We start from the raw sequence: 24,901 nt of genomic DNA on the forward strand, positions 1-24,901 counted from the left end.
CCAGACTGTTGTAAGACATTGAAATAAGAATTTCAGATGTTTATTCCTAAAGTACAGATGAACCAGGGCCAAACCTAGAATAACATTTTCCTGCTTGGCAATGTTGCTGGATAAAGCTAAAGGAAATTGGTTTTGGCAGTTTTCTTAGTTCTGCCTGTTGAGGTTGTTATCTTTACACTTTATGTGATACTTTATATACTTAGCCTGTCTCCACCCTACATAATAGTGTATATGGAAAACTCACAATTAGAATGAAATTGTGGTGGTTCTGTTAAAACAACATCAAAATCTACCCCCTGTTCGTGTTGGGAAGGTTATTTCTTGCTGAAATAGTTTTCCTATATAGTTCCTTTAAGATGTATAGTTACAAACACTTTAATGTATTTACCTTAACTTATTACTTTCCTGCGTTTACACTGATACGTTAAGTTGAAAAAGTGACAATATTAACCCACCTACTTAAAAAGAGTGACTGTCTCCCTTTGAATGGTTATTTATATAATGACAAATCATGTCCTGAAGGCACAAGGTGCCACAGCTTACACGTTTTTAATGCAGTTTTTCCGTCAGCAGAGGCTGGGGCTGCAGCAGTTCAGTGGTGCTGTTTGTCATGTGACAGACTTCCCTCCCCCATCAAAATTGGGCTTTGGAATTCTTATAAAAGGGAAGATGGTATAATGCAAACAATAAGTATATTCGCAACCTAAGAACTTTTGACTGATCTTTTTCAGTGCCATTTTACACAATTCACAAAGATAAAGTAAGGGCATGTTTTTTCTAATCCAGGGAAGAGCCCAGGGAAAAACCACATGCAAAACAACTTAGAACTAAGTGCTCTTCCAGTACCAACTCATATTCCCCATTTGACCCAAATACACTTGATGTTATTTCACATTCAGCGTGCAGTATTCATCCCACACCACCACCTTGCATTGTTGTAGCACCATTTATTATACCTGCAAAGACACTATTCAGTATTATATTACAAGTCCCATACCCTCCCCCCAGTATATATACACCATGTATAACCAGACTGAAGAGGTTTAAGAGGTCTTTAAAGGAATTTGGAACAAGTATTACAAAACAAAATGAGAATTCCTTCAGGATTTGTTTGAAAAAAATTGGTGAAAACATGGTTGTTCAAGTCAGAATGATTCCCTGGCTGGCTGGCATCTAGGCTATCGCACGGCAGGCAAAGTCTTACAAGATTTAGAGAACTGAAAGCACAAAACTACCAGCAGGGAGAAGGAAGTGATGTGTTTTCAGTTTAACTAAGACATGGATAAAATTTCACTTTACTGAAAGAGGACAAAATTCTTCAGAGGCAAATCCTAAAGTGCTTCTCCTCTGGCTATTTACATCCTGCAGAGCTTCAGCGGGAAGTTCTCTGTGATGAGATGATCATCGTGCAGGAGGACAACAATGTTGACTTCAAACTCTGGAACGGGGGGGGAAAAAAAAAAAGTTCCATATAAATCTGAGCAGTAGCAGTAGGGTGAGAGGCAGGCACTCCCTTCTCTCAGACACAGCACTTCACAGGACCTTCCTGTGGCAGGGATGAACATGGTATTCCAGGCAGAACCTCACCACAGGCATCCCAGACCATGGACCCTTCCTAGAGAACCTTGGCTCATTCTATCTTTGGGATTCCTCTGGATTCATTTTGGTATCACTGAAAAACTATGACACATAGTCTTCTGGACAACAGGCACAGTTCAGGCATCTAAGATTAAAATGTTTGGGGAAAGATTCCTCACACCAATACATGTTGTTTACAAGTATGTAAGTGGGAGACTTGGGGAACAGACTCCTCCCCTGCTGTCAGCAAGTAACATAGCCTTAGAATCCTGCATTATATATGGCCTTATGAAATTAAACACCAACATACGATATATCTGCAAGCTCTAAAAAAATATAAAATAAAATCTACTCTTTAGATATTGTATTGCGTTGTTTAAAACCAAAATCAGTATCAGATCTGTAATTGATCCTAAATGGAGACAGAACATGAAGTCAGGTAGAGTTAATAAATGAAGAGAACCAGACATCAGAATAAACCAAAAATAATTGTCCTTTTTTAGAATCTTCCTAACTATATTAAGACTGTTCTTATAAGTAAAAGTAGATACTACTCTCACAGTAGCCATTTGTCACTGTGAATTACTATTCAATAGCTAGAAATGGCAAAAAGTAGACAGGAATATTATTTTGGAGAAAACCACTGCACACATCATGTGCAAAAATGCTTTTGGGGGAACAGATAAAGAGGTGGGCAAAGCTGAAAAAACTAGCTGTCCCCATTTGTCCAAGATACACAGCAGAAAAGTAGGAGGGACTTCAGTTGGGAAAGATCCTAAAGGCAGGGAGTTGTAGCTTCAATCTGATACAATAAAATTAAAAAACCAAAAAAACCCAACAAAACTAAAAAAAACCCCAACAGATTCCAGCAGGATGAAGGAAAGAAAAACAGCCTAGCAAAAAGAATTTTTGCAGTAATTATTTGAACAAGTGAGGAAAATCCTAAATTTCAGGTGTTTGTTAAGGAAAATGTTGGATTCTGGCAGCAATAAGCAGGAAGAAGCAGCTGGTGTAGATCAAGAAAAACAATGTTACATACAGCCTAAACTCACTACTTCTGACTCCGTACAGCAGGAGAATAGGAAACAAAAAGGAGAGGGAATGGAAAGAGGGGTTCTCCCTGGTGATGAAAAGAAAAAAGGGATCATCTTGGCATTGTATTCTTGGACTATTACTGAAATGTTTAATCACACATCATTTTTTTGGCAGAAAACCAGTTACCTGCCATTACACTGCTTCTCCTGTCCCTTTACCATGTAATTATACTGGTCAGAAGTAGCTTAATAGTTGCACAACTGTTTTTAGTTACAAGTATTTGGGCTGTATTTTCCCAATCTGTATGAAATACAGCAGACTGCAATCCTGTTCAGGAAAACTCTACAAGGAGATGGATGGATGATGCCCTTGGTTCTTCTTGCAGTGCTGACAGCAATTCAGCCCATTACCTGCCAGAAGCTAAAGTGAAACTAGAAACTTATCTCAGATGAAAGACACCAACACAGCATAAAGTCCTACACACTCACCAACTTTGAAGTTTGTCGTTTCCAGGGTAGGGCAGGTGAACAACCTGGGAAACACCATGTATATAGGAATTGGTAGGCCCCGGCAGACATCCCCATCAGCAATCTGAATATTCTGTATCTCTGTGGCATCTCTGGCATAACCTTCTGCGCACCCTGGTGAAAACGAGAAATTCAGAGGGAGAGGAGAGGAGGGGAAGGGAAGGAGAAGAGAAGGCAGTGGCCAAAATTTAAAACAAAGATACACGGGGGTTGGGGGTGTAGCGTATGTGTGGGCAAAACATTTTACCCTTTGACCTGCAAGTTTTCACCTTAGCACTCTGAGTTAAAGATCACAGAGATTATTTAAATTAATGTTTGGACTGTTCCACCTGAAGTGCAAACCAATTTTTTGGAAGTCTTTTTAACTGCATGGCTTTTGACAATCTTTCACATTTAAGCTGAAAGTGTGCAAGTAGTAATTACTGCAGTCTACACGCATTCCATTTACAGAGAACTTACCACAGGTTTCCACACGTACTAACTGCAGCTCAATACTTTTGACTGCAGCCTCCGCATTCTCCACTACCAGCTCCCCTGTTAGTGGCTGTGTAATGATACAGTTTGTAGAACTGAGATGACCTCTGATGAGAAATTTTGGAAGTGAAGCTCTCTGGAAAGGTTGGGGAAGGAAAAAAAAAAAAAAAAGACACAGCTGTAACAGCAGGCTAAGAAAAAAATACCTTACAGAAAGAGTTATCAAAGTATACAGGAAATCCCCAAAAGTTGCCAGGTTAAGAACTCAGAAGTTCAGAAGTGCCTCAAATAAATAATATAACTCTTTTAAATATGCATCCTTATGCAGATGCATTAAGATATCTCTTGCTACCCTCCCCCCGACATACATCCCACCTACTCATTCCATCCATGGGAGCATTTTTCCTGGGATGAACTGGCAAAACTTGGCTAATACAATTAACCCAGAAGTTGGGAACTGCATGGTGAAGCAGTCAGGCTGGCAGAAACTAACAGGATGGTCAAGTTAAATCAGCTGGCAGTGCCCTACAGAACTGCATTCTAGTCCCATTTTGTTACGGATTACAATATAGTCTATCATTTCAGTGATTTTCCCACCTTCTTAAGTTTCTCTCTCATGGCCACTATTGGGAGGGAAGACAGGCGTTTAAAAATCTTCATTTAATGCAAGATGTAGCATACTGCTTATGTACCAAGACACTGATTAAGAACAATTAATAAAGAGCTTAATTTGAATACAGGATCACACTTTTAAAATTTTCCTAACAGCAGGCATGTTTCCTACTTTTTAAGGAAGGAGCAGTAAGAATAGCTGATTAAGGATGACAGTCTATAAATCAGTTTCCATAAAAGACCAAAGCAGGGGGTTTGCTCCCCCTGCCCTCCCCTTTTTCAGGCCAGCAGGCATCACAGATACTCTCTGCCAGCAGAAAAACTCGTATGCCAGAAGCTCCAGTTACATTTCAAGTTCTGGCAGGAGGCATACTGAAACAGTCAAGTTTTCTACCCACATCTTCAGCTCGTATCTTCACCATCCAACTTTCTTCAAACTCTTTAAGCAACCTGCTCTAACCTTCCCCTTCTTTTGCAAGCCTTATTCTTCTCTCCCTCCTTAATTTTTTGTTATTGACATCTTTGATGTTAGCCCCTACCTTCCAACCATCTGTTCATACTTGCTTGTGGCTTCGGATTTCCTTGCCCATGTAACTGATTTTCCCCTTCTTCCAAACCAACTCTTGTCACAAACTTTTGCTCCCAATCTGTTTGTTTTGCTTCTTAGTCCTGGCTGCCAGTAGCAATGGCAGAAAAGTTCTCCTCAGCTATTATTTAAACTGTTTCACTCAGATACCCAACACCTCTGCAGAATTTAGCTGTTCCACTCCAAACAAATCTTTGGGGGAAATAAAGAGAGAGGAATTTTCATATGTTTAGTAAACGTGACCTCACTTAGGCATTTTCTAGCTTAAATAACAGAAGTTACATCCCTAACAAAACCACCCTATGAAATACTGACTCCTAATAATACATTAGTAAAATGTTTTTTTATTGTATGATCCCTTGCAGGTTCTTCTCATCACCACTATTAGTAAACACGAACTTCCATGCTTCGCAGACATCATATACCTATCCCCAAAGTATAGTGGTCAGGAACCTAAGAGACAGAGATAAAAGGAACTTGTGGAACAAGAACTTGAGGCCATTTTCCTCAATCCTAGTCTACAAGACTTCTTTTTTTAAAGGTATATTTCCCCTAGAACCTTACTACTCTTGTCAGTACTCTTCATATTTTAATCCTAGCTAGGTCTTCTCTCATAGGACCTATAATTTACGCTTTATTTCATAATCCTCCCCCCAAAATGAGAATCAAGAACATACAAGCACATCTATTGTGGTTTTTCATCTAACGTTTTTGTGCTTTGCTTGGCTACTGCAAACCTCCTAATCGGTTTTCTAGTAGTCTACTAGAAATTATAGTTCAGTCACAATCTCCACACAAGCAGAAATTAAAATTTTAATATTTTAAATATACCAGAGCAGTGACTTTTTCTACCTGTCCACCAGGTAGTCACTTCAGATCCATACATTCTTCTGAGACAGGGAGAGGAATAAAAAAAAAAAAAAAAAAAACAAAAAAAAACGCCACTGCTTGTGCTACCATATGTTCAATACCATTCTTTAGAGAGCTCCACAATTAAATACCAAGATCTGCTGGATCAGAGATGTCAGAAGTTGTAGAACCTACTTTTGTGGATATGTACTTGAAATAGAGAAAGGCACAGGGTCTGCTACTAAACTTAAGAAATAGCTTTTAATGGACAGGACTTTCTCAAGATGTACACCACTGAGTCTTTGCTGAGCCAGTGAGTAGAGTATCAAGATACAGAAGAGAAAGAACAAACAGAAAATAATTTATACGGAAACGTGGTTCATAAGAAGAGCAGACTGCTGAGAGCTTAGTATTTAGCAGTAGTCTCAAAAGTAATTTTACCACCAAGAATAGTTACTGTATCCTCATAGTTTAACCCCAGCCAGCAACTAAGCACCATGCAGCCACTCGCTTACTCCTCCCCACTCCCAGTGGGATGGGGGAGAGAATCGGGGGGGGGAGTAAGACTCATGGGCTGAGATAAGAACAATTTAATAACCAAAATAAAATAATAACAATAATAACTATAATGAAAGGGAATATAACAAAAAGAGACAAATTAGACCCCAGAAAAGACAAGTGATGCACAATGCAATTGTTCACCACCCACTGACCAATACCCAAGCAGTGATCAGCCCCTCACAGCCAACTCCCCCCAGCTCATATACTGGGCATGACGTCCTATGGTATGGAATATCCCTTTGGCTAGTTCGGCTCAGCTGTCCTGCCCGTGCTCCCTCCCAGCTTCTTGTGCACCTGCTTGCTGGCAGAGCATGGGAAGCTGAAAAATCCTTAACTTCGGATAAGCGCTACTTAGCGACAATTAAAACATCAGTGTGTTACCAACGTTATTCTCACACTAAATCCAAAACACACTGTACCAGTTACTAGGAAGAAAATTAACTCTTATCCCAGCTGAAACCAGGATACGTATATTTGGAAAAACATATGCTTTCAGTGTGCAGCAGTCTCCAGAGACACAAGAGGCTGCTGGACACAACCTGCTCATCCTCTAACTCAGCTGGATTTAGAATTCAGCCATGACAGCTGGTTAGTTTTCTAGGATCACCTCCTCCATGCTCAGGAATGGGCTGTTCCAACATGCAAGAAGTCAAGCAAAGGTAGGAAGAGACCTGCATGGATGAACAAGATGCTACTCATAAAATCATAAAAAGGAAGGATACAAAAGATGAAAGTAGGGTCAGGTAACCCAGGAGGAACATAACACTATCCAAGTGTGCAGGGATGGTTTTGGGAAAGCCAAAGGCCACCTGGAGTTAAATCAAGAGACATGAAAGGCAACAAATAGGGGCAATCTACGAGTCCACCAGCTGCAAAAGGAAAACGAGGGTGAATGTCAGCCTGCTACTGAATATTGCAGGGGACCTAGTGACAACAGACATGAAAAAGACAGAGGTACTTAATGTCTTCTCTGCCTCAGACTTTACTGATAAGATTTGCCTTGAGGAATCCCAGGCCCCTCCAACCACAAGGAAAGTCTGGAGCAAGGAAGAGTTATCCTTGCTAGAGGAGGAGCAGGTTAGAGAACATTTAAACAGACTGGATGTACAGTCAAGTACTGGATGTATACTCAAGTCCGTGGGACCTAATGGGACACAGCCACAAGTGCTCAGGAAGCTGACCCACGTCTCCGTGAGGCCAATCTTGATTATCTTTGAAAGGCTATCATGAACAAGAAGGTTCCTGAGGAATGGAAGATAGTAAACATCACTCTTATCTTCAGTTAGGAAGATCTGAGTAACTACAGGCTCGTCAGTCTTGCTTCAATCCCTGGGAAAGCATTGGAGCAAATAACCCTGGAAGCCATTTCCAAACACATAAAGGACAAGAAAGTAACTGGAAGAAGTCAGCATGGATTTATGAAAGCAAAATCATGCTTAACCAACCTGATAGCTGCCTATGATGAAATGACTAGCTTGGTGGACAAGCGAAGAGCAGTGGATACCGTTTATGTTGGCTTCAGCACTGTTTTTGATACTGTTTCCCCTAACAACCTTACTGACAAACTGATGGAGCACAGACTAGATGTACAGATTAGACGTTGAGGTGGACTGAGAACAGCCTGAACCGCTGGACTCAAAGGTCTGTGATCAGTAACACAAAGTCCAGCTGAAGGCCAGTCACTAGTGGTGTACACCAGTGACTGGGGTCAATACTGGAACCAGTATTATTTCACATCTTCAACGATGGCTTGGATGGTGGGACAGAGTGCATCCCCAGCAAGTCTGCAGATAATACAAAATTGGAAGGAGTGGTTGGTGAACCAGATAGTTGTGCTGCCCTTTCACAGGGACCTCAACAGGCTGGACAAATGGACCTACAACATCCTGAGCTGCATTAGAAAATGTTGCCAACAGGTTGAGGTAGGCGATCCTTCCCATCTCTTCAGCACCGGTGAGACAAAACTGGGGATAGTGTGTCCGATTCAGGACTTCCCAGTACAAGAAACACAGACTTGGAGCAAGTCCAGCCTTTGCTGAAGATGGTTAAGAGCACATGACTTACAAGAAGAGGCTGAGACCTGGGATTGTTCACCCTGCAGAACAGAAGGCTCAGGGGGAAATACCTGATGGGAAGGAGTAAAGAAGATGGAGTCAGACTCCTCTCAGTAGTATCTAGTGAAAGGACAAGGGGCTATGGGAACAAATCAAAATAAAGGAAATTACTTCTAATTTACTTATTTATTAATCCTGTGAGAGTGGTCAAACACTGTAACATTGCCAAGTGGTAGCAAGTCTCCATCCTTCGAAATATTGAAAACTTGACTACACATAGCCCTGAGCAACCTGCTCTAGATGAGTCTGCTCTGAGCACAGGGACTGAACTTACCAATCTCCAGAAGTCCCTTCCAACCACAATGATTCACAGAATATGTGGAATAAGGTCAATAATAGCATGAACCAACCAAACAGCTGATTAAGGAGGTCTGTTTTGAGAAACAAGTGGAAGAGCAGGTCTAAATTCAGAAGTCTGGGACCAAGAACAATGGAAGACAAATTGGGGATGCAGAAGGGAGACATAAAGCAGGAAAGTAGTCTTATTAACAAAAAGAACACAACAGGAAAATCTGGAAAAACAGAACACAGGTTTCAGTGGACAAACAGAAACCAGTGTTCAGAAAGCTAAATGGCCAAGACAGCTACTACTGTTCATACAGGCTTCCCAAAGCCACAAGGGACTGTAAAAAAAGGCATAACCAAGGATCAAAATACACATTTTTAAAGGATCTTGGCTACACATGGTACAGAATGTTTTCCCTTACCTCACTGCCATCTTTCACTCAGAAAAATAATAAAAACGTTTAACCATTACTGAACAAAGTTCCACCTTACATTAGTCACGGCTATCACAAGAGATCAGGCAGAATCACTTTATTGCTTACAGAAGCAAAAAAGGAGAAAAGGGGGAAAAAAAGTTGATTATCTGCAGGGCAGCATTTAATCATTCCTCTTGTTTTCATTCAATCACACAAACATTACATTTAAAATAAAGTAAAAAGAAAACCCTTACCTCTTTAACATTTTGCAAAGTTTCAGGAGTAATTGTGAAGTCTACTGGGCTTGGCATCAGTTTCCCTTTCTGCGACTACAAGTAATGAAAGAGTTAAACTGTAAACTATGATTTACAAAACACACAGAGAGAATATTAAAAAAGACAACAAAGTCAAGCAACTGTTGCACATGTTAGTTCTCAGGACTGTCTTCATACTGAAAGTATGCACCTATGTAATAAAAACCCTCAGATTTCCTGCCTTTGTCATTAAATAACATTACGATACTGTCTAAATACAAGTCACAATACATCACAAATCTGAATTGTAGAAACAGAACTGTGTCAATGTTTGGTTACTTTGTGTTTGCCATTGCAGTAAACGACAAGATCTCCATTTGTCAGTTTGTGGCATAAGCTCTACCTACACTGAAAAAAAAAAAAAGGGGGGGGGGGGGGGGGGGCAAAAAAAAAGGCAGCAAACAAAACCAAGTAAGCACCACAAGTAAGTGGCTGAATGGACCCTGACATCTGCCGAGATGGCAGCCTGTACTCTGCATCAGGAAGGCAAGCTTCATTCACTGACCTCTCTCCATTCTTATCTCGGTGAGGTGTGCTGTCTTCTCCCTACATATTTAGAGTAAGTGGCCAGCACAGCATCAATTATGAGAGACCCAATTCTATGTAAGTGGGAGATGGCAGAGCACACCACCACCAATGAGCTTAACTTGAACTCTTAGTTAGGATCTACCCTCACTACTTAAGAATTCAAAATAACTTCTGCTGCCCAACTGCAAGATGGAAGATGTTAGCAAAAGATTGACTGCATTTTCCCATAAGTGACAAATTCTGGCAAAGAATAAGGTTAAGGGAAATGGTACGTTGAGCACTGACAGTGAGAATTATATGTTCAGTAAACCCTCATTAATTCACCCTGAGAGGTTCATGATTTACTGACTTGTGCTGTAGTGGGAACAAGAAATAAAACCAGGAAACTGCGTAGTATGTAATTTGTTCACTATTTTGACAAGTGTGGCTTACTTATAATGTAATAATGGACCAATAAAACGTAGCATAATATATTTTAGAAAATAATGAAATTTTTACCAACAGGAGTTCTTTATACCACCTAGCTAAATCTTTAGAAAAGGTACTATAGAACTAAAATAACGTATTTCCACCATTATTCATAAGTAAGACAAAAGAGTCTAATATTTTACTGTCCTGTTAGAGTTCAAAGGAATGATACAAACAGTATGTTCTAGCAAGTTATGGGTGGAAAAAGAGATACTTAATTAGGCCAGCACAGTCTGTACTGACATCAGATGCTCTGGACATCAGTACAAGTCAATATAAACTAAAAAACAATCTGATATAAGAACTTCAAATAACAAGCAGCAAAGCATTTCTTGTAAGACAGTCAAATCTCATCCCACAATGATGTCTCCACAGGAGAAAGGCTGTCTCCATGTTGCTAACCGCAGGATATGGATATTTGTTAACCTACTTATCTTAGCATATTGCCAACCATGGACTTCCTTAACAGCAAAGGTGATTGAGCTGACAAGCTTCTTATTTCCAACTTGATGCAGGCCCAGTTTTGATACTTAGAGTTAGGGCTCTAAATCATAATTAGTCATCTGAAGAACAGAAATCAGGTGTTTTCTCTTCACCATTAACTCCCATTTCTAGGACAGGCATTGTGGGTGCCCAGAACCTTTGGCTAAGAAATGCTCAGATAATCTGAAACAAGTGTTTAGAAGAACGTCATATTTATCTAACCACACGATTGTTTTGGAACTGAAAGGATGAATAAGAGAGTAATCTCAGTGCAGTGTAAAAACATCTTTAAATGAAAGGAGGATTTTGATTATAAGAAAATAGTACAAAGAGATATGTTATTCTAATCAGAAGCAACTGACACCCTAGCTCTTCTGAATAGTTTTGTTTTGAGGCTAGCTTCCTTTACTCATACATATCCTGTATGTTGCTATTACAAATTACATAGTTTTACTTGGTTTTCTAGCCTTACTGCCAAACTTCACTTAAAGTGGAAAAAAAATAAAAAGATGTCTCACTTTGTATAGTTAATGCAAACCACACTTACCAGTGAGTGGACAATGAATTCACAAGTCTTAGTTAGGTCTTTTGCCAGCAGAGAACGTCGCATATCACACCGTAGAGTATACTGGCAAGAATAGGATGGCAGAGAAAAAAAAAAAAAAAAAAAAAAAAAAAAAAGAGAGAGCCTTAGTTAAGATTTCCTTTCTCTCTCTCAACTTTTCATCTTTTTATTGCCTGTGTGCAGAATGTTACTGTTATTAATATTTAAGGCATCATTCAGAACGGATTAGTAGGCAACATACATACCAGTGATGGGGAGAAGGGAAGGAGATAAAAGGTATACAATGAATTTGGATGTTCCCAAATGAAACCTGATTTTTCTTCGTGTTTCCAGCCCCAAAGTCATTTGCAAATGCTTTCCATATCTTCTGTGTTATGTAACGACCTATGAGATTGAGGGACTAATTCACTGACGGAGAATAGTATTCTTGTATGGCTTTAGCATCCAAATTTCATTCAGTTAAGAGTGATTACGGTATTGCTTTTCACCATACTTTGGATAAGTGATTATCAATAGGATATATTCACAGCCCCTCTAATTTTAAATTTGTTTTAAGACTGAATTTAATAGTGGTAACAGTTATACGCATATTTAATGGGGAACTGTCCTTAACCATATAGCTGAACTTAAAAGCAGCAGCATGCTGTAAAGTCAGGCAAAAAGGTTGATTTTGCTGTTCACTGTTCAAAAATTTGTTGCCATTTCCTGCCTTTTCTCCACTAAAAAGGGAGCAATAAACCAGCGACTGAAAAATAATATGACCTTGGTTATCAGAGTAATCATACACTTCAGCATCACAGCCTTTCAATGTCCTCACAAGACAGGGAATTTGTTGGGGTGGGGTTTTTTGGTTTGTTTGGTTTGGTTTTAATTCCTTCTTTACCAACGAGGAATTGGCAAAAACAGGCACACAGACTAGGGACTCAGCTTCGTAACTTCTAGTTCATAGTGTCTCTCTGCACATAACCTGAACGTGCATGGAAGAACAAGACTGGGGAGCATATCCCTTTCCCCATCACAGACTACGGTTTCCACTGAAGTTGATCGCTATTGAGCGAACCTTCTATTACTGCACCACGCTTCACTCAGACCAGGGAACACAGTGCAATGAGGCAGCAGGACCACGCAGGCCTTGCAATTTGGCCCACAGCCTCCCCGTCAAGTGTCTAATTAGAAAGTCTCTGCATGAGAACAGAGACTTGAATCTTGACACTGAACCCCCAGCTAACATACTAATACCTAGATCAAGAAAGAGAGGCTTGCTTTTAAACTGCACAAGACTTGGACAGAGGTCTAGCAAGTGTTTCTTAAACAGCACCTCAGCACTACACTTTCCTCTTCAGGAGAGCAGGACTCTCAAAGGTTGGCTGAAATCTAATGATTAACCTTTAATTTACAGCTTGTAAAGAGAAGCTATGTAGATGAGAGGGAATGACAAAACAAAACAAATATTCACCATTAAAGTATACCTTAAAAGAACTGATATTGATCATTGGCAAGTTATCTGGATTACAGAAAGTAACTCAACCAGTTTTGCACCATTTTTGACATACCTACCACAAACAACAGATGTTACATTAGGAAGAAAGCCAAGACTGCAAAAAAGATATGGGAAGTACTTAAAATAACATCTGAATGTAGACAAAAAAGAAGGGAATTTTTCTTTTAGTTACTTCTGATAGGCTAGTAGGTGGGATTTTTTTTTGTGGGTTTTTGGTTTGTTTGTTAGGGTTTTTTTAAATCCCAGACTGTAAAATAAGACCTTCAGTTCAACTAAATAACTAAGTTTTATACTTTGTCATCAAATCCAATACTCTCATCAGTGAGCCACAGGTAGGGGGTGGGGGAGAGGTTTTATAACCCAGTGATTCTTTATCAGCACTGGTCTGAAAATTTTTGCATTTAGTGGCTCCTTCAACTTCCTTTAAGAAAAAAACCAACCCAAACAAAAAAAAAACCACTCCTCAGTAAGAAAAAGCATTGTCTAACACAATATATTCAAGAGAAGGCTGAAGAAGGCTTTCCTTCAAAAAAACCAAACCCCAAACAAATGAACCCACCTATGGTAAAACAATATTTAATCAAAAAAGGTCAAATTTCAAAACTGTGTTTCCACAATATTGTTACAAGCACATAGTACATACAGATTTGGGCAGGAAACGTTACCACTCATCTCCACAGGAAAGCAAACCATTCATATTTTTGAAGATCCTACAAGCTCTCAACACTTTGGCTTGAGTCTTCATTATGAAATTACTCAGCCACATTTCTTTTGAATGAAAGGACACTGTGGTGCAGTCTTTTTTCATGAAGGGAATGGATGTAGTTGTCTACAACATAAGGAAGGATCAGATATATGTTACAGTAGTACTGACAGGGTATTTCAGGCAAGACATCTTGTTACTGTTCTGTTTATGCCATCATTCTTTAAAGATTTACTTCCATACTCCATATGGAAGGCCTGAAAGAGCGATGGAAAGACTTCCTCTAGTTAAGAGGACACTTCTCACAAATCAATGCAGGAAAACAGGCTCTGAACACTACATAGCTTTGTTCACACAGGACTTATCCCTATGTCTTCAAATGGATCTGGTAAGTCAGTACACTTAATTTTTAAATATTTAACTATTATTAGCAGTAATTAGTTGTCTACTATGCTAACAAAGTCTCACTGGTACTAGGTTAACAGTACACACACTTGTATCTGGGTGTGTACTACTATATAGATTATTTACAAAATGGTAAGTGCAACTAGATGAAAACATCACCCTGTAAGACAACTGTGCAAGATTTAACAAGCGTGGCAAATACTTTTTATCCTTTCTCAACCCAAAGCCCCTCTTTCCAGTATGCTTTTAATTATCTCTTGTACATCCCATGTTGCATCTGATCAGTTTCATTACCATCAACTATTTCCAATGAAAAAAATCAAACTTGCTGGAAAAGAAAAGGGAACAGACATCACAACAATTTTTTCAAAGCAACATTATAGTGATGGGATTCCGAGATCTCAGGATGGTTCCTTCGCCACATTTAAGAAGTGTTATCACCTGTAGAAAGTGTTGACTCCTAGAAACTGGAACTGAAAAAGGCAACTAGAAACTACCTACAAACTAGTACTGAAAACGTTAACATGTACCATGATTTTTAAACTTAAGTTATATCTGGAAAATACAGGACAAACCAGAAGAATGCTATATTAATATAGGGAAGCTTAAAAGCTACTTACTTCAAAGGATCTCTAACTTTCTGCTCATTCTTCAAGTTGAGAAAAGAACATGTTGCACCATGAAAAGAAAACTTTATCATAAAACTTTATCCTCTGCTTCCATGGAATAAGAGATGCTTTAGAATAACAGATTACAAAATTTCAGATTTTCTTTACAGATATGACTGCCTTACCTGAATGTTAACAAAGACACCATGATATGTCTCATACAGAACTTTGTTCCCCTTCATATGCAATGGAAATTCAAATGGAATTTCTGTCTTGCCGCTAGGAAGTTTCCCTGGTTTTACCATTTCAATAGTGCTGTTAATAATTTGAATAGGCTGCAAAGATAAATATTAAGAGGTTTAGGTTGAAGCAGAGTGACAGCCCCATCATTTCAAGAACCAACAGCATCCACTATAACAGACTTCCTGAATTTCCAGAAACTCAGCTATTTCTTCATGACACACAGCTCTCCAGTCTGACAATGAAGAGAAATACTAAGAATGCTTTCCTCAAGAAAACAATTTGTGATCTATTTTATAGTTGTATCACACTAATGACCAAACATATTTAGAAAGCTAAACAGCAGAGCCTCAAGTGCTTTGGAAAGTGGACTTCCATTTTCTAAATTATAAACCTTAAAAGTAGCAGCAGGAATCAACAAGTATGTGTACTAGTTGAGCAGTTAGCCATTCTCTCCTACCTTCCTCCCAGCCCTTTCCCACCCTAAAGATCTATCTTTAGGGCTGGTCTCTCACTGGAACAATGGTTAACTATGATTCGACTGGGGAAGCCTGCTTGAAGATTACACTTCTTTTCTCTCTGGACTTTTACTATTATTTTCCCTCTACTAGACAGGAATAAGAAAATCTATTGCTTCTACTGTTTTTTCTCTGTTTTTCAATCATTCATGGGCAGATTATTCATACTGTCAACAAATTAACTATGATATAATTGAAGACCTTAAAAGGCCCTGCACCGAGGCTATCCTAAGTAAACTGTTTTGCAAATGTAGCTATACTGCCTCTAGATAGAGCCAGTCTTGCTTCAATCAGTACAGCCACTTTTGTATGGAGCCTGAGATAACTTGCCCTGCTAGATTCCAAACCGCACACTTCCAAACCTGGAGAGCAGTACACAGGCCTTCCAGGAGCTCCGCAGTCAAACAGTCTCTGTACAGCCTCGTACTCCACAGAAAATCTGTACAGGTCCTGTATCATGCCTAGCAACACACAACCTCAATGATCTTCGCAGAAACTATTGTGATAGTAACTGATCTGGCACAAAAGTCCAATTAAACCCAGTCACTTGCAAAAAAAAATTAAAAAAAATATTATTTTTCTTTAAATCATGGTCCTTCAATGCATTGTCCAATAATCACACTATTTATGTTACTGTATTTCAGCCCTAAAGAAAACTCTCCAATCAGGGCAAGTTCCTCCTCCAAAATGTCTTCATAAATCACTAGATAATGCTGAGCATTTCTCTGCTTTCTATCATTTACATACCACGAAGTGCTATAACTGCCTGAGAGCCATTAAGGAAAGAGTTGAGAAAAGAGACAGAGGTTTTGTGCTAAAAATATTCGTGTGCGCAGGTCTTACCTTGACAGAGTTATAGAAAGCTTCGAACACACCCACACTTTTGGCACTAAGCTGCAGATTTACTGATCCTTCCATTGTTAACGAAATACCCTGGTGCTGGACTGTGTCCTTACTTGTTATGACCACGACTCCAGAAAGAACCTCCTAATAGGAAAAAATGAAAACATTTGTTTAAATAAATTTCTTCTACAGCTGTTACTCAGACAGCATGCTGATTTTCAAACTCAAGAAAACTGTTCCCAAAGAACAGTCTAACCTTGTCAGAAAAGACAAATACTGATAATGAAAGCAATGTGAGGAAGAGACCTCTGTACTTATAGTTTGTTTTCTTTAAAAATATTCTCCTCCTCCTTGCAGAAGTACTAATCTGAGCTTCAATCTCCTTCCAAAGCTTCAAGATCTTCCCCTCCAGGAAGATGAAAAATATCCTCACAAACAACTAACAGGTCACTTGGTATCAGACAAGTTCCATTTCACATGTTAGAATGAAATCCCAGGAGGAATTTTTCTATGAAGAGACAGTCAGCCATGGGAGATGAAAGAGAAGGCACAACTGTAAAAGCAATGGCCAAGCTGCGGATAAGAGACACCTCAAGAGTGGAGTGGAATATATTTTAAATAAATATATAGTTGTTCTGCTACACAAGCAAATTCCATGCTACCTGGGAAATAGTGTATATGAATCGAAGGCACAAGTTGTATGACTCAAGAGATGCATCACTTACCCCATTAAGAATGTTTTGTCTACAAAACTGTATTTGCACATGAACACTGCATCTTGGAAGTACTAACTTAGAAATTCTAACACTGAAAAAAAGATTAGCTGCAGGAGAGCAATACACAGTTCATTTTACATACCCCATAGTTTATCCTTCCCCTCTCTTACAACAGAGAATCCACTCCAATCCAGAGCTCCACGTCAAACATTCATACACATCTGGAAATAGCAGCAAGTGATTTGAGAACCTGAAGAAAGTTTCTTGGGGCTAACCTTCTCTTCTGCTCAGTGGTAATGCTCTCTGCACCTTCACCAGGCTTGCAAACTAGACACGAAACTACAGATCACTCCAACCAAAGGATAATTCAGACTGCCCACCCTACACTCAGCCAGTTAAAACCAGTCTAGTTATGTACATCTCTGACAGACGCTATTTGAATTTTGCCAGCCTTTTGTCTTTACTAGTGGTACAGGATGACAATATAGAAAATGGGTCAGGCAGTTTAAAGCAGAACAGGACAGCAGTAGAACATCAAGCATCACAACGAAGGCTGACACACTGCAAGTCTGAAAAGAGGACCTGCAGCAATTGGGAAATGCCAGGAACAGGAGGCACAAGCACAAAAGGACAGTGAAGAAAAGCTGACCTAAATACTGTACTGCTTTGCTAACAGGCTTTAATTAGTACAAGCAATTAGGTTATTGCTTTGAAAAATGAGTACAGCTGAACTATAAGAAGCAAGGACAATCCTGAACATACGAACCGCTTTAATAAATGAGAACAGTCTCCCACCACACAGCAACAACCTATTCCAGAGCTATTGCCTACATACTTTCACACGATAAGGGTGTATGTATTTGGGGCAGAAAGGAGAAGAATTACTTGAAGTTAAATATTCATTTTTCTCATAACATTCAATGTCTCTTAAGAAATAAATAAACACCTCAAAAACACTTCCTAACAAAAACTTTTAAAGGTCACTAGTGTGGGGGATGGGAAGTATCACGAAAAAGATGCTGTAATATTTTCTTAAAACTGTTTATATGCAATCAGATTATACTTCTGTTTGATGTGTGGCGGGAAGTCGGCTATGTCTCTTCTGGAGAAGAGCTACTTCGTCCTTTTTTGTGTAAAACCAGGGTCCCCTCTAAAAAGAAAGGTGTCAGTATACCTGTCCTTCTAAAAAGTACAAATCGAAGAACATATGCATACCAAGATGTTCTAATCCTTACGGTTAGCACACAATTTATGAGAAAACTTTACTTTTGCAAAACATTTGCAAACATGTACCACTTGTTAAAGTTACGTGGCATCACTTCGTACTAAACTAGTATTGTTTTCAGTCCATATCAAAAGGGGTTCATTTACTTTTAACACCACAAGACTAAAGGCATAGAGAAAGTCACCACTAAAATTAATCTCCATGAACTACAGTAGTAGCACACAGTACTACGTAGTAACTTACAATTAGTTGCTCTTACTCACTTTTTACCTTCTCCCTTACTAAGAGCTCCTCTTGACAAGATGGAACTAAGCTAATAGAGTTCTACAGAGAATTATTAATCTAAACAGAGTATCCATGCACAGGAAGGCCAGTGTATTATGTGAAACAGACAGAGAAGCAAGGTACATATGTTAAACTGCAAACAAAATATTCTTGTGAGAAGACTGTTAATGATCCCAAACAAGCCTTTTAGCTTTCTGTTGTCAGTTCCTTACCATTCAGATACACGCATGCAACTGCCAGGAAGACTGACACTTTCAAAGTTTCAGTCACTTTCAAGGTCACAAACTAAGATGAACTCCTACTTCATCTGATTCAGCAGCACAATCCCTCGTTTCTCTAGTTGTGGAGCAGAGTTACGCAAGTCTGGCTGAGGAGAATTTGGAACGATCTTCAATCAATAACATGAAATGGTACATAACACACATCACAGAACCTCTTCTTGAGAGTCCTAAGTCACATCTAGACTTCTGACTGAAATAGACAGCTATTCAGTATCTATAAACTTATGTAAAGACTGGAAGGATCAAAGTACCCAATATACCATCCCATAAATAGTTGGAAAAAATTACTTTTAGTGTTAAAATATATACTAATTCCAACCTGACTGTTTCCCACATTCAGGAGCTAGAAAAATAATTTTACCTAGATATTATGTATTTTCAGATTGTATCTAATCACTTGACAGCATCCCAGATAAGAAAAATTAGCCTTTTTTTTTTTTCTTCCCCAAATGCAAGGTAGCTTTGAAAAAATAACAAACAAACCTCAAAGCAGGTTTTCAAGACCACTTGAAATCTGTCATCACACTTTGAGGTGTTAACAACAGCAAAGGACATCATACCTAATGCCATACAGAAATGCCTAACATTTCTCTAGTTCCATTTGGAACTAGAATCCATCTACGGATTAAGCTTTTCCTTATTTTGGTAGAACGGAAGTCCATGGTCAGTTGGTTACCAACAAGACACCTTAGGTTCCTTTTAGATTCCACTTTCCACAGTACAGACATTCACTTTCAGGACAAAGGGCAAACATTTGGCAATTTAAAAATCCACATTAAGTTCACATAAGTCACATTTACTAAATATTCCTGATCATTTTCTTCTACATCTATTCCTCTATGCAAGCCACCTGCAAATCTTAACTAAGTATTCTGATTATTTAGAAAGAAACTGACCCCATGCAATAGAAAAAGTCTGCTATACCCAACTAACCAGTCATTAGATGCTTTAAAACCTCATGCTCAGATTTACTAATTAGTTTGCTTTTTTAGAAAAAGGCCTCCTTATGGGCAAATTCTGACTTACGTATATTTTGGACTCCCTTGTCATTAAAAGTCTTGGCCAATGTTAACTATGGCACCTTTCTTTGTATAATGCATTTTTCAGGCCTTTCAGCCTTAAATTCTTTTAATTATCAATCTCAGACTGTCACAGTTACTCCAGTCATCCTGTTTAGGTTTTCTAAATAAAACGCATCATTAGTTGTGCCTGTCCCTTCATTCTTCTAGCATTCCAGAGTTTATTAAATGAGCCTCAATGGCTCAAGAATTCTTCATCCAATTAAAGAAAAAAAAAAAAAAAAAAAAGTCTCCCAAACACAGATCTTCTGTTCCTAGGAACTTAAACACAATTTTGCTGCAATAAGCCTTATTTTGCTATTATAGGACATGCTATTAGGATCCATTTTATTGCCTTTTTGTTCTTAAATCCCCTATCAATTTTATTTTTTTTAACACTTCTACTACTCTCTTGGTTAAGAAGTGGCCAACTTGTTTTTTTACTCACAACTTAAAGTAATCTGTTTAAACCAGCTTTTCTCAAATTGAAGTCTGGACAAAATAAAGGTCTTTGTTTGCTTAGTTCCTCCAGTTTCTGATGATTATAACTAATGAATACAGAAATTGCTTACTGTTTATCACAGCATGTTATTTTAACCAACTTCCTTTTTAAAAGCAGGAACACAATATCAGGCTTGCATGATGCATGACTATTTTACAAATTTTGTGTCTAATTTCTCCCAATTAAAAAAGAACAGTCAATGCAGAAGCAAAGAACAACTAAAAAGAACAAAACAGCTGCCTACTCAACTACCTAGAACTAAAGAAAGTTTTAGGAAGTGAAGTAACTTCCACTTGGCGTAGGAGATTGCTTTGCAACAATGAAAAAAGGCTTGAATTGAGCTGGATTTAGTATAACCAAGGTCACCGTACCAGGATGAGAAGTAGTCTGACCCAAGCCAAGACAACAGGGAACAGTATTTGAAGGTTCTGTTATATGATATTTCAGCACCAAAGAGAAATTTTAAAGATATTGGCCTGATGGGGAAAGCCTATGATGAAACATATACATCACTCTGACCTTACAAAAAGCAAAAAAGTTTTTCAACCTTAATTTTCCTGGTCAGCTATTTACTTTAGACACACCCTTATCTTCTCCACTCACCAGCCTTCTCATATGTACTTTCAACAATATCTTCCCCTAACGACTCAAATTCAGTTCTTCAATAAAATTAAAGGTAAGTTTGTTAGCTTTCAGAGTTCTTCCCTAGAAGTTTATATTAATAACTCCTGCACCTTCAAGGTTTTATTTAGTATGGAATTTACCATTAAGAGATTCTCAGAACAGTTACTTATTAAATATTGGCGTCTCCTCTATTTGTTTCCACTCATCCCTTCCCTCTTGGGGGGAATGTGATGCATAGCAAATACACTCAACAGTTGTAAAGATGCTGGTTGACATACATGCAACAGATCGAGGGATGCCAATTGCTAAAAATCCCTGAATATTGCACCCAGACTTTGCACTCTCAAGAGGTACAAAACTAGAGCTTGAATGGAAGAATCAGCAGCCATTGCCATTACCAGTTCTTTAGTCTATTGTCACCTAAAATCACAGGCTGAGATCTTTTAGACTCTTCTTCAGCCACCCCACTTTATTTCGTTCATCCAGTTATGTCTAATCTCTCTTCTGCAGGCCATCCAGCACAAGACCATTCTGATACTGATTGTTAAATATTATCTGTTCTACTCTACTTAAGAAGACATTCATAAGAAAAACAAAAAAGGATGACCATGATTCAACAGACAGATTTTAAAATTAGTCTTAGTTACTTTTCTTGATTGTCACGTCAACCAAAAACTATCCATTTCCCTGATCTGGCTTATTGCATAGCCAATCCTGTCAGCACAAGAAAGGCGGCAGAAATTAAAGGGCTAGGGAGGTGAGTGGCATTGTGGCGTTACGCTGGATTAATCATGGTCTTGGGCAAATTATCACTTCGAAAGCTCAGTAATGTTTTAGTAATTTTTTGTGCTATTATAATGTAATAGGCATAACAACAAGACTATTAATGCCAGTGCATAATTTAGACATCACCTTCTTCCATATCCAAAGGCAGCTTTAAATAGTTCAGAAAACAAAAGATCAAATCTAGCCACAGTATGCCTATTGCCTTCAAATGGATAGCTAGACATATATATACTGGGCTGAACTAGTGTCTTTACTAAAGGAATCCCTTCATTTTCAAGTAGCATTGATGCAAGTGTATTTTGGGATGAAAGCTGCCATAGATCAAAGGTATTATTAGCATAGCTACCGTCACTGAAGGATACAACAATCAGTAAACTTCTAAAAAAAACCCCCACAAACCTGCATATATTCCATGCCTAATTAAAGAGAGATTTGTAATTCTTTTCTGTGCTTATGAAATTTCTATTAAAAATTTATGTTGTACTTCTAGTATACAGCTCTTTCATCACTGTGTTTTCACATCACTCAGACCTCCAAATTTCAGGCCTAGTTAATGAACTAAAATTATAAGCCCTTCCACATGGAGTTAAAGCGGAAGCAAACAAACAATACTGACAGATTTACAAGCCATAAATACCTTATTTAATTTCAGCTTAAAGACAGAAGAAATATCCCTTTCATGTATTAAAAAAAAATAAAAATCCCGTTTAGAGTGATATAAAGCAAGCCAAGTGAAGAAACAGAAAATGGGCACAACATTATGATGCTGAAATAAATAACTCGGATCCTTCTAATGATGTGCATTAACAAAACAATGTGAAAGCAAGATACAGAAAGTAGTCTTTACCACTACAACACCATTCCTAAAGGGATGTGTTGCTCACAAACTGATCGTTTAGCTTTGTGAAAGTTATTCTCTAGATGATTTGACAATTGCAGAACAGATGCTGTACACCCTTCCATTCAAATCCATTTAAAGCAGTTTTCCAGCATTAAAAACATTCAATACATTGAAACATGCTTTATACACTGTAACAGCCAAACTATGGGAAAGCTGTGTGTGAAAAGGATTTTTAGATTTTTATAATACAAGTGTGTAGCTGGGTAGCAAAAGAAAAAGAAAAAAAAAGACCTGAAAAGTTCTGCTTAAACAATACAATATTTCTGGACAAACAGTGATGAAAATAAGTCTTGAAAACATGAGCCAGGTGATTTTTACTTTTTTTTTTTTTTCCCTAACTGCGCTTGAAGTCTTCAACAATGAAAAAAGGCACAGCATTTTTTCAAGTAGCTGCAAAACTTGAAGGATGCACAATCATTCTATCGCTATCAACAACGACGTCAGTGAAAAAAAGTTAAGAAATCAGAGTCCTGCCCAGTGAAAAAAAAAAAGCCCTTTAGATCTGCTCCCGCCCAAGGCAATCTCATCTCGGGTATAAACGACATCTTAAGACACTTTCAGGTTTCTCGCAGAGCGTAGAAACGGGACAAGACTCTAAGAGTGGCCGCACCCGCATACGGTAGGACAGCACCAGTCCTGCTGTAACACACGAGCGTGCACAGCTGAAGCGACGCTACCCCACAGGTGAACTCCGAGCTGCCGTGTCTCAGGGGGCCTCGCTCCTTCTTCCTTCCTTCCTCCCCCCCCGCCCCGAAGCCCTGCCGCCCTCCCCAGAGGCAGGTCAGCGGTACTCCGGCCGTGCGGCCACGCTGGCCGGGGAAAAGGGAAGGACAAGAAGCGGGCCTGAATCCCAGGGGCGTGCCGGAGCCGAGCACCGCTTTGGCAGAGGAGGCCAGCGGGAACCCGCGGCGTCCTCGGCAGGGGGGGAGGAAGAGGTGGTGGGGAGGGAAAGCCCTGAGCAGGGGCAGAGCCGGAGCTGGCCCCTGCGCGACGAGCGGCGGCAGCCCGCCAGTCCTGCCGCCGCAGCCCCACCACCGCGGCGAGGAGCGGCGCGAAGCGGGGCGCCGTCGCTCCAGCGGGGGAGACGGCAGAAGGCCGATCACTCGGCCTTCCGAGGAAGCGCCCCGCCGCCTCACGGCAGGCGGGCACGCTCCCGGCACCGCCGGGCAAGTCCCAGCGGAAAGCCAGAGGCCAGGACGGGCGGACCGGCCCCGCGGCGGACGGCCTCAAAGCCGACCCGGGGGGCCCGCAGCAAGGGCGGCGGTTGCGGCGGTTGGCGGGCGGGGCCGGGGGCCGCACTCACCCCGCAGCGGTAGACCTTGTTGGCCCGCTTGATCTTGATGTCCAGCGCGGTGCCCATCGCCGCCGCCGCCGCCGGGCGCTGTCACGTGGCGGCGCGCCCCCACGTGACCCGGCCCCCGCAAAGGAGGGAGGCCTCCCTCAGCCACCCGCGGGGTGGGGGCGGGGCCCGGTCCGGTCCCGTGAACATCCGGGGCTCCAGCGGCGTCATTTCTCAGCTGGTGACTCCGCTTCCCGGTCGGCTCCGCCCGCTTCCTGGTAGTCAAGGTAACGGGGCGGGGGGAGGGGTGGGGGCCTTCCCGCCGGGCATGCCGGCGCCTTTCCGCCGCCGCGGGGGCGGACAGGCGGGTGGAGCCGAGAAGCGGGTGAGGCGACACGCCCCGGGGACTACAGCTCCCGGCGTGCTCGGAGGCCCGGCGGGGCCTGCTGTGGGCGGGGGCGCCGCCGCCGCCGCCGCCGCCGCTGCCTGGCCCGCTGGGACCCGTGGGCGGTGCCCGCCGGGCGGCGGAGCATGCGCAGGGCGCCTCAGCCGTAACGGTCGAGCTCGGGGGAAGGGGCCCGGCGCGTGCGCAGCCGTTGGCCCGGGAGCGGCGCGCGCGGTCCGTTGGCGGGGCGGGGCTGGGTGGGGCGGGTGAGCTGTTCGCCGCGGGCGGGGCGGGCCGCTGTGTGGGAGAGACTGCCCAGTCAGGCGCACCCGTCACGGCGGCCGGTGTCCGCGTCCGTGTCCGTGTCGGACTGCGGGCCGCCCCGCCCGCGGCCCTGCCGCTCCCGTGCTGTGGTAGCGGCCGTGGGCCGTCTTGTAACTCGCGCAGTAACAATGGGTGATAAGGAAAGGCGTCGCGGTCTTTAAATTTATGCCTCTGGCTAGACCGAAGGGGATTAGTCTTGCGTACGCCTGACGGTCGTAAGGACCTATATATGTGAGGACTGAATTTGTCTCTGTTATAATTACACAGATGACTCAGCATATTGAATTTCAAAATACATTCCAGCCTCTGTTCCCTCCGTTGT

At 40.8% G+C, this 24,901-nt stretch overlaps 2 protein-coding genes across 5 annotated transcripts in view; one reads left to right on the top strand and one right to left on the bottom strand.

Annotated features, from left to right (window-relative positions):
* The window catches only part of TTC3 (tetratricopeptide repeat domain 3), a 255,764-nt gene that overhangs the window by 66,770 nt on the left and 164,093 nt on the right, over window positions 1–24,901 (top strand). The gene's annotated exons all lie outside the window — the stretch shown is intronic.
* On the bottom strand, window positions 932–24,041 carry VPS26C (VPS26 endosomal protein sorting factor C). Of its 4 annotated transcripts, none has more exons than XM_049835285.1 (8): window positions 23,895–24,041; window positions 16,214–16,357; window positions 14,798–14,947; window positions 11,378–11,458; window positions 9,292–9,366; window positions 3,600–3,750; window positions 3,102–3,254; window positions 932–1,438 (listed from the first exon to the last, which is right to left on the bottom strand). In XM_049835285.1, exons 1-8 carry the CDS (start codon window positions 23,949–23,951, stop codon window positions 1,356–1,358), a joined length of 894 nt encoding a protein of 297 aa, XP_049691242.1. In that variant the 5' UTR covers window positions 23,952–24,041; the 3' UTR covers window positions 932–1,355. The 4 variants fall into 4 exon arrangements, with proteins under 4 accessions (XP_049691242.1, XP_049691245.1, XP_049691244.1 ...); XM_049835288.1 differs by lacking the exon at window positions 23,895–24,041 and adding an exon at window positions 17,205–17,494; XM_049835287.1 differs by lacking the exon at window positions 23,895–24,041 and adding an exon at window positions 17,180–17,494.

This window comes from Accipiter gentilis, chromosome 32, assembly GCF_929443795.1.
Source record: "Accipiter gentilis chromosome 32, bAccGen1.1, whole genome shotgun sequence".
Taxonomy (NCBI): Eukaryota; Metazoa; Chordata; class Aves; order Accipitriformes; family Accipitridae; genus Astur; species Astur gentilis.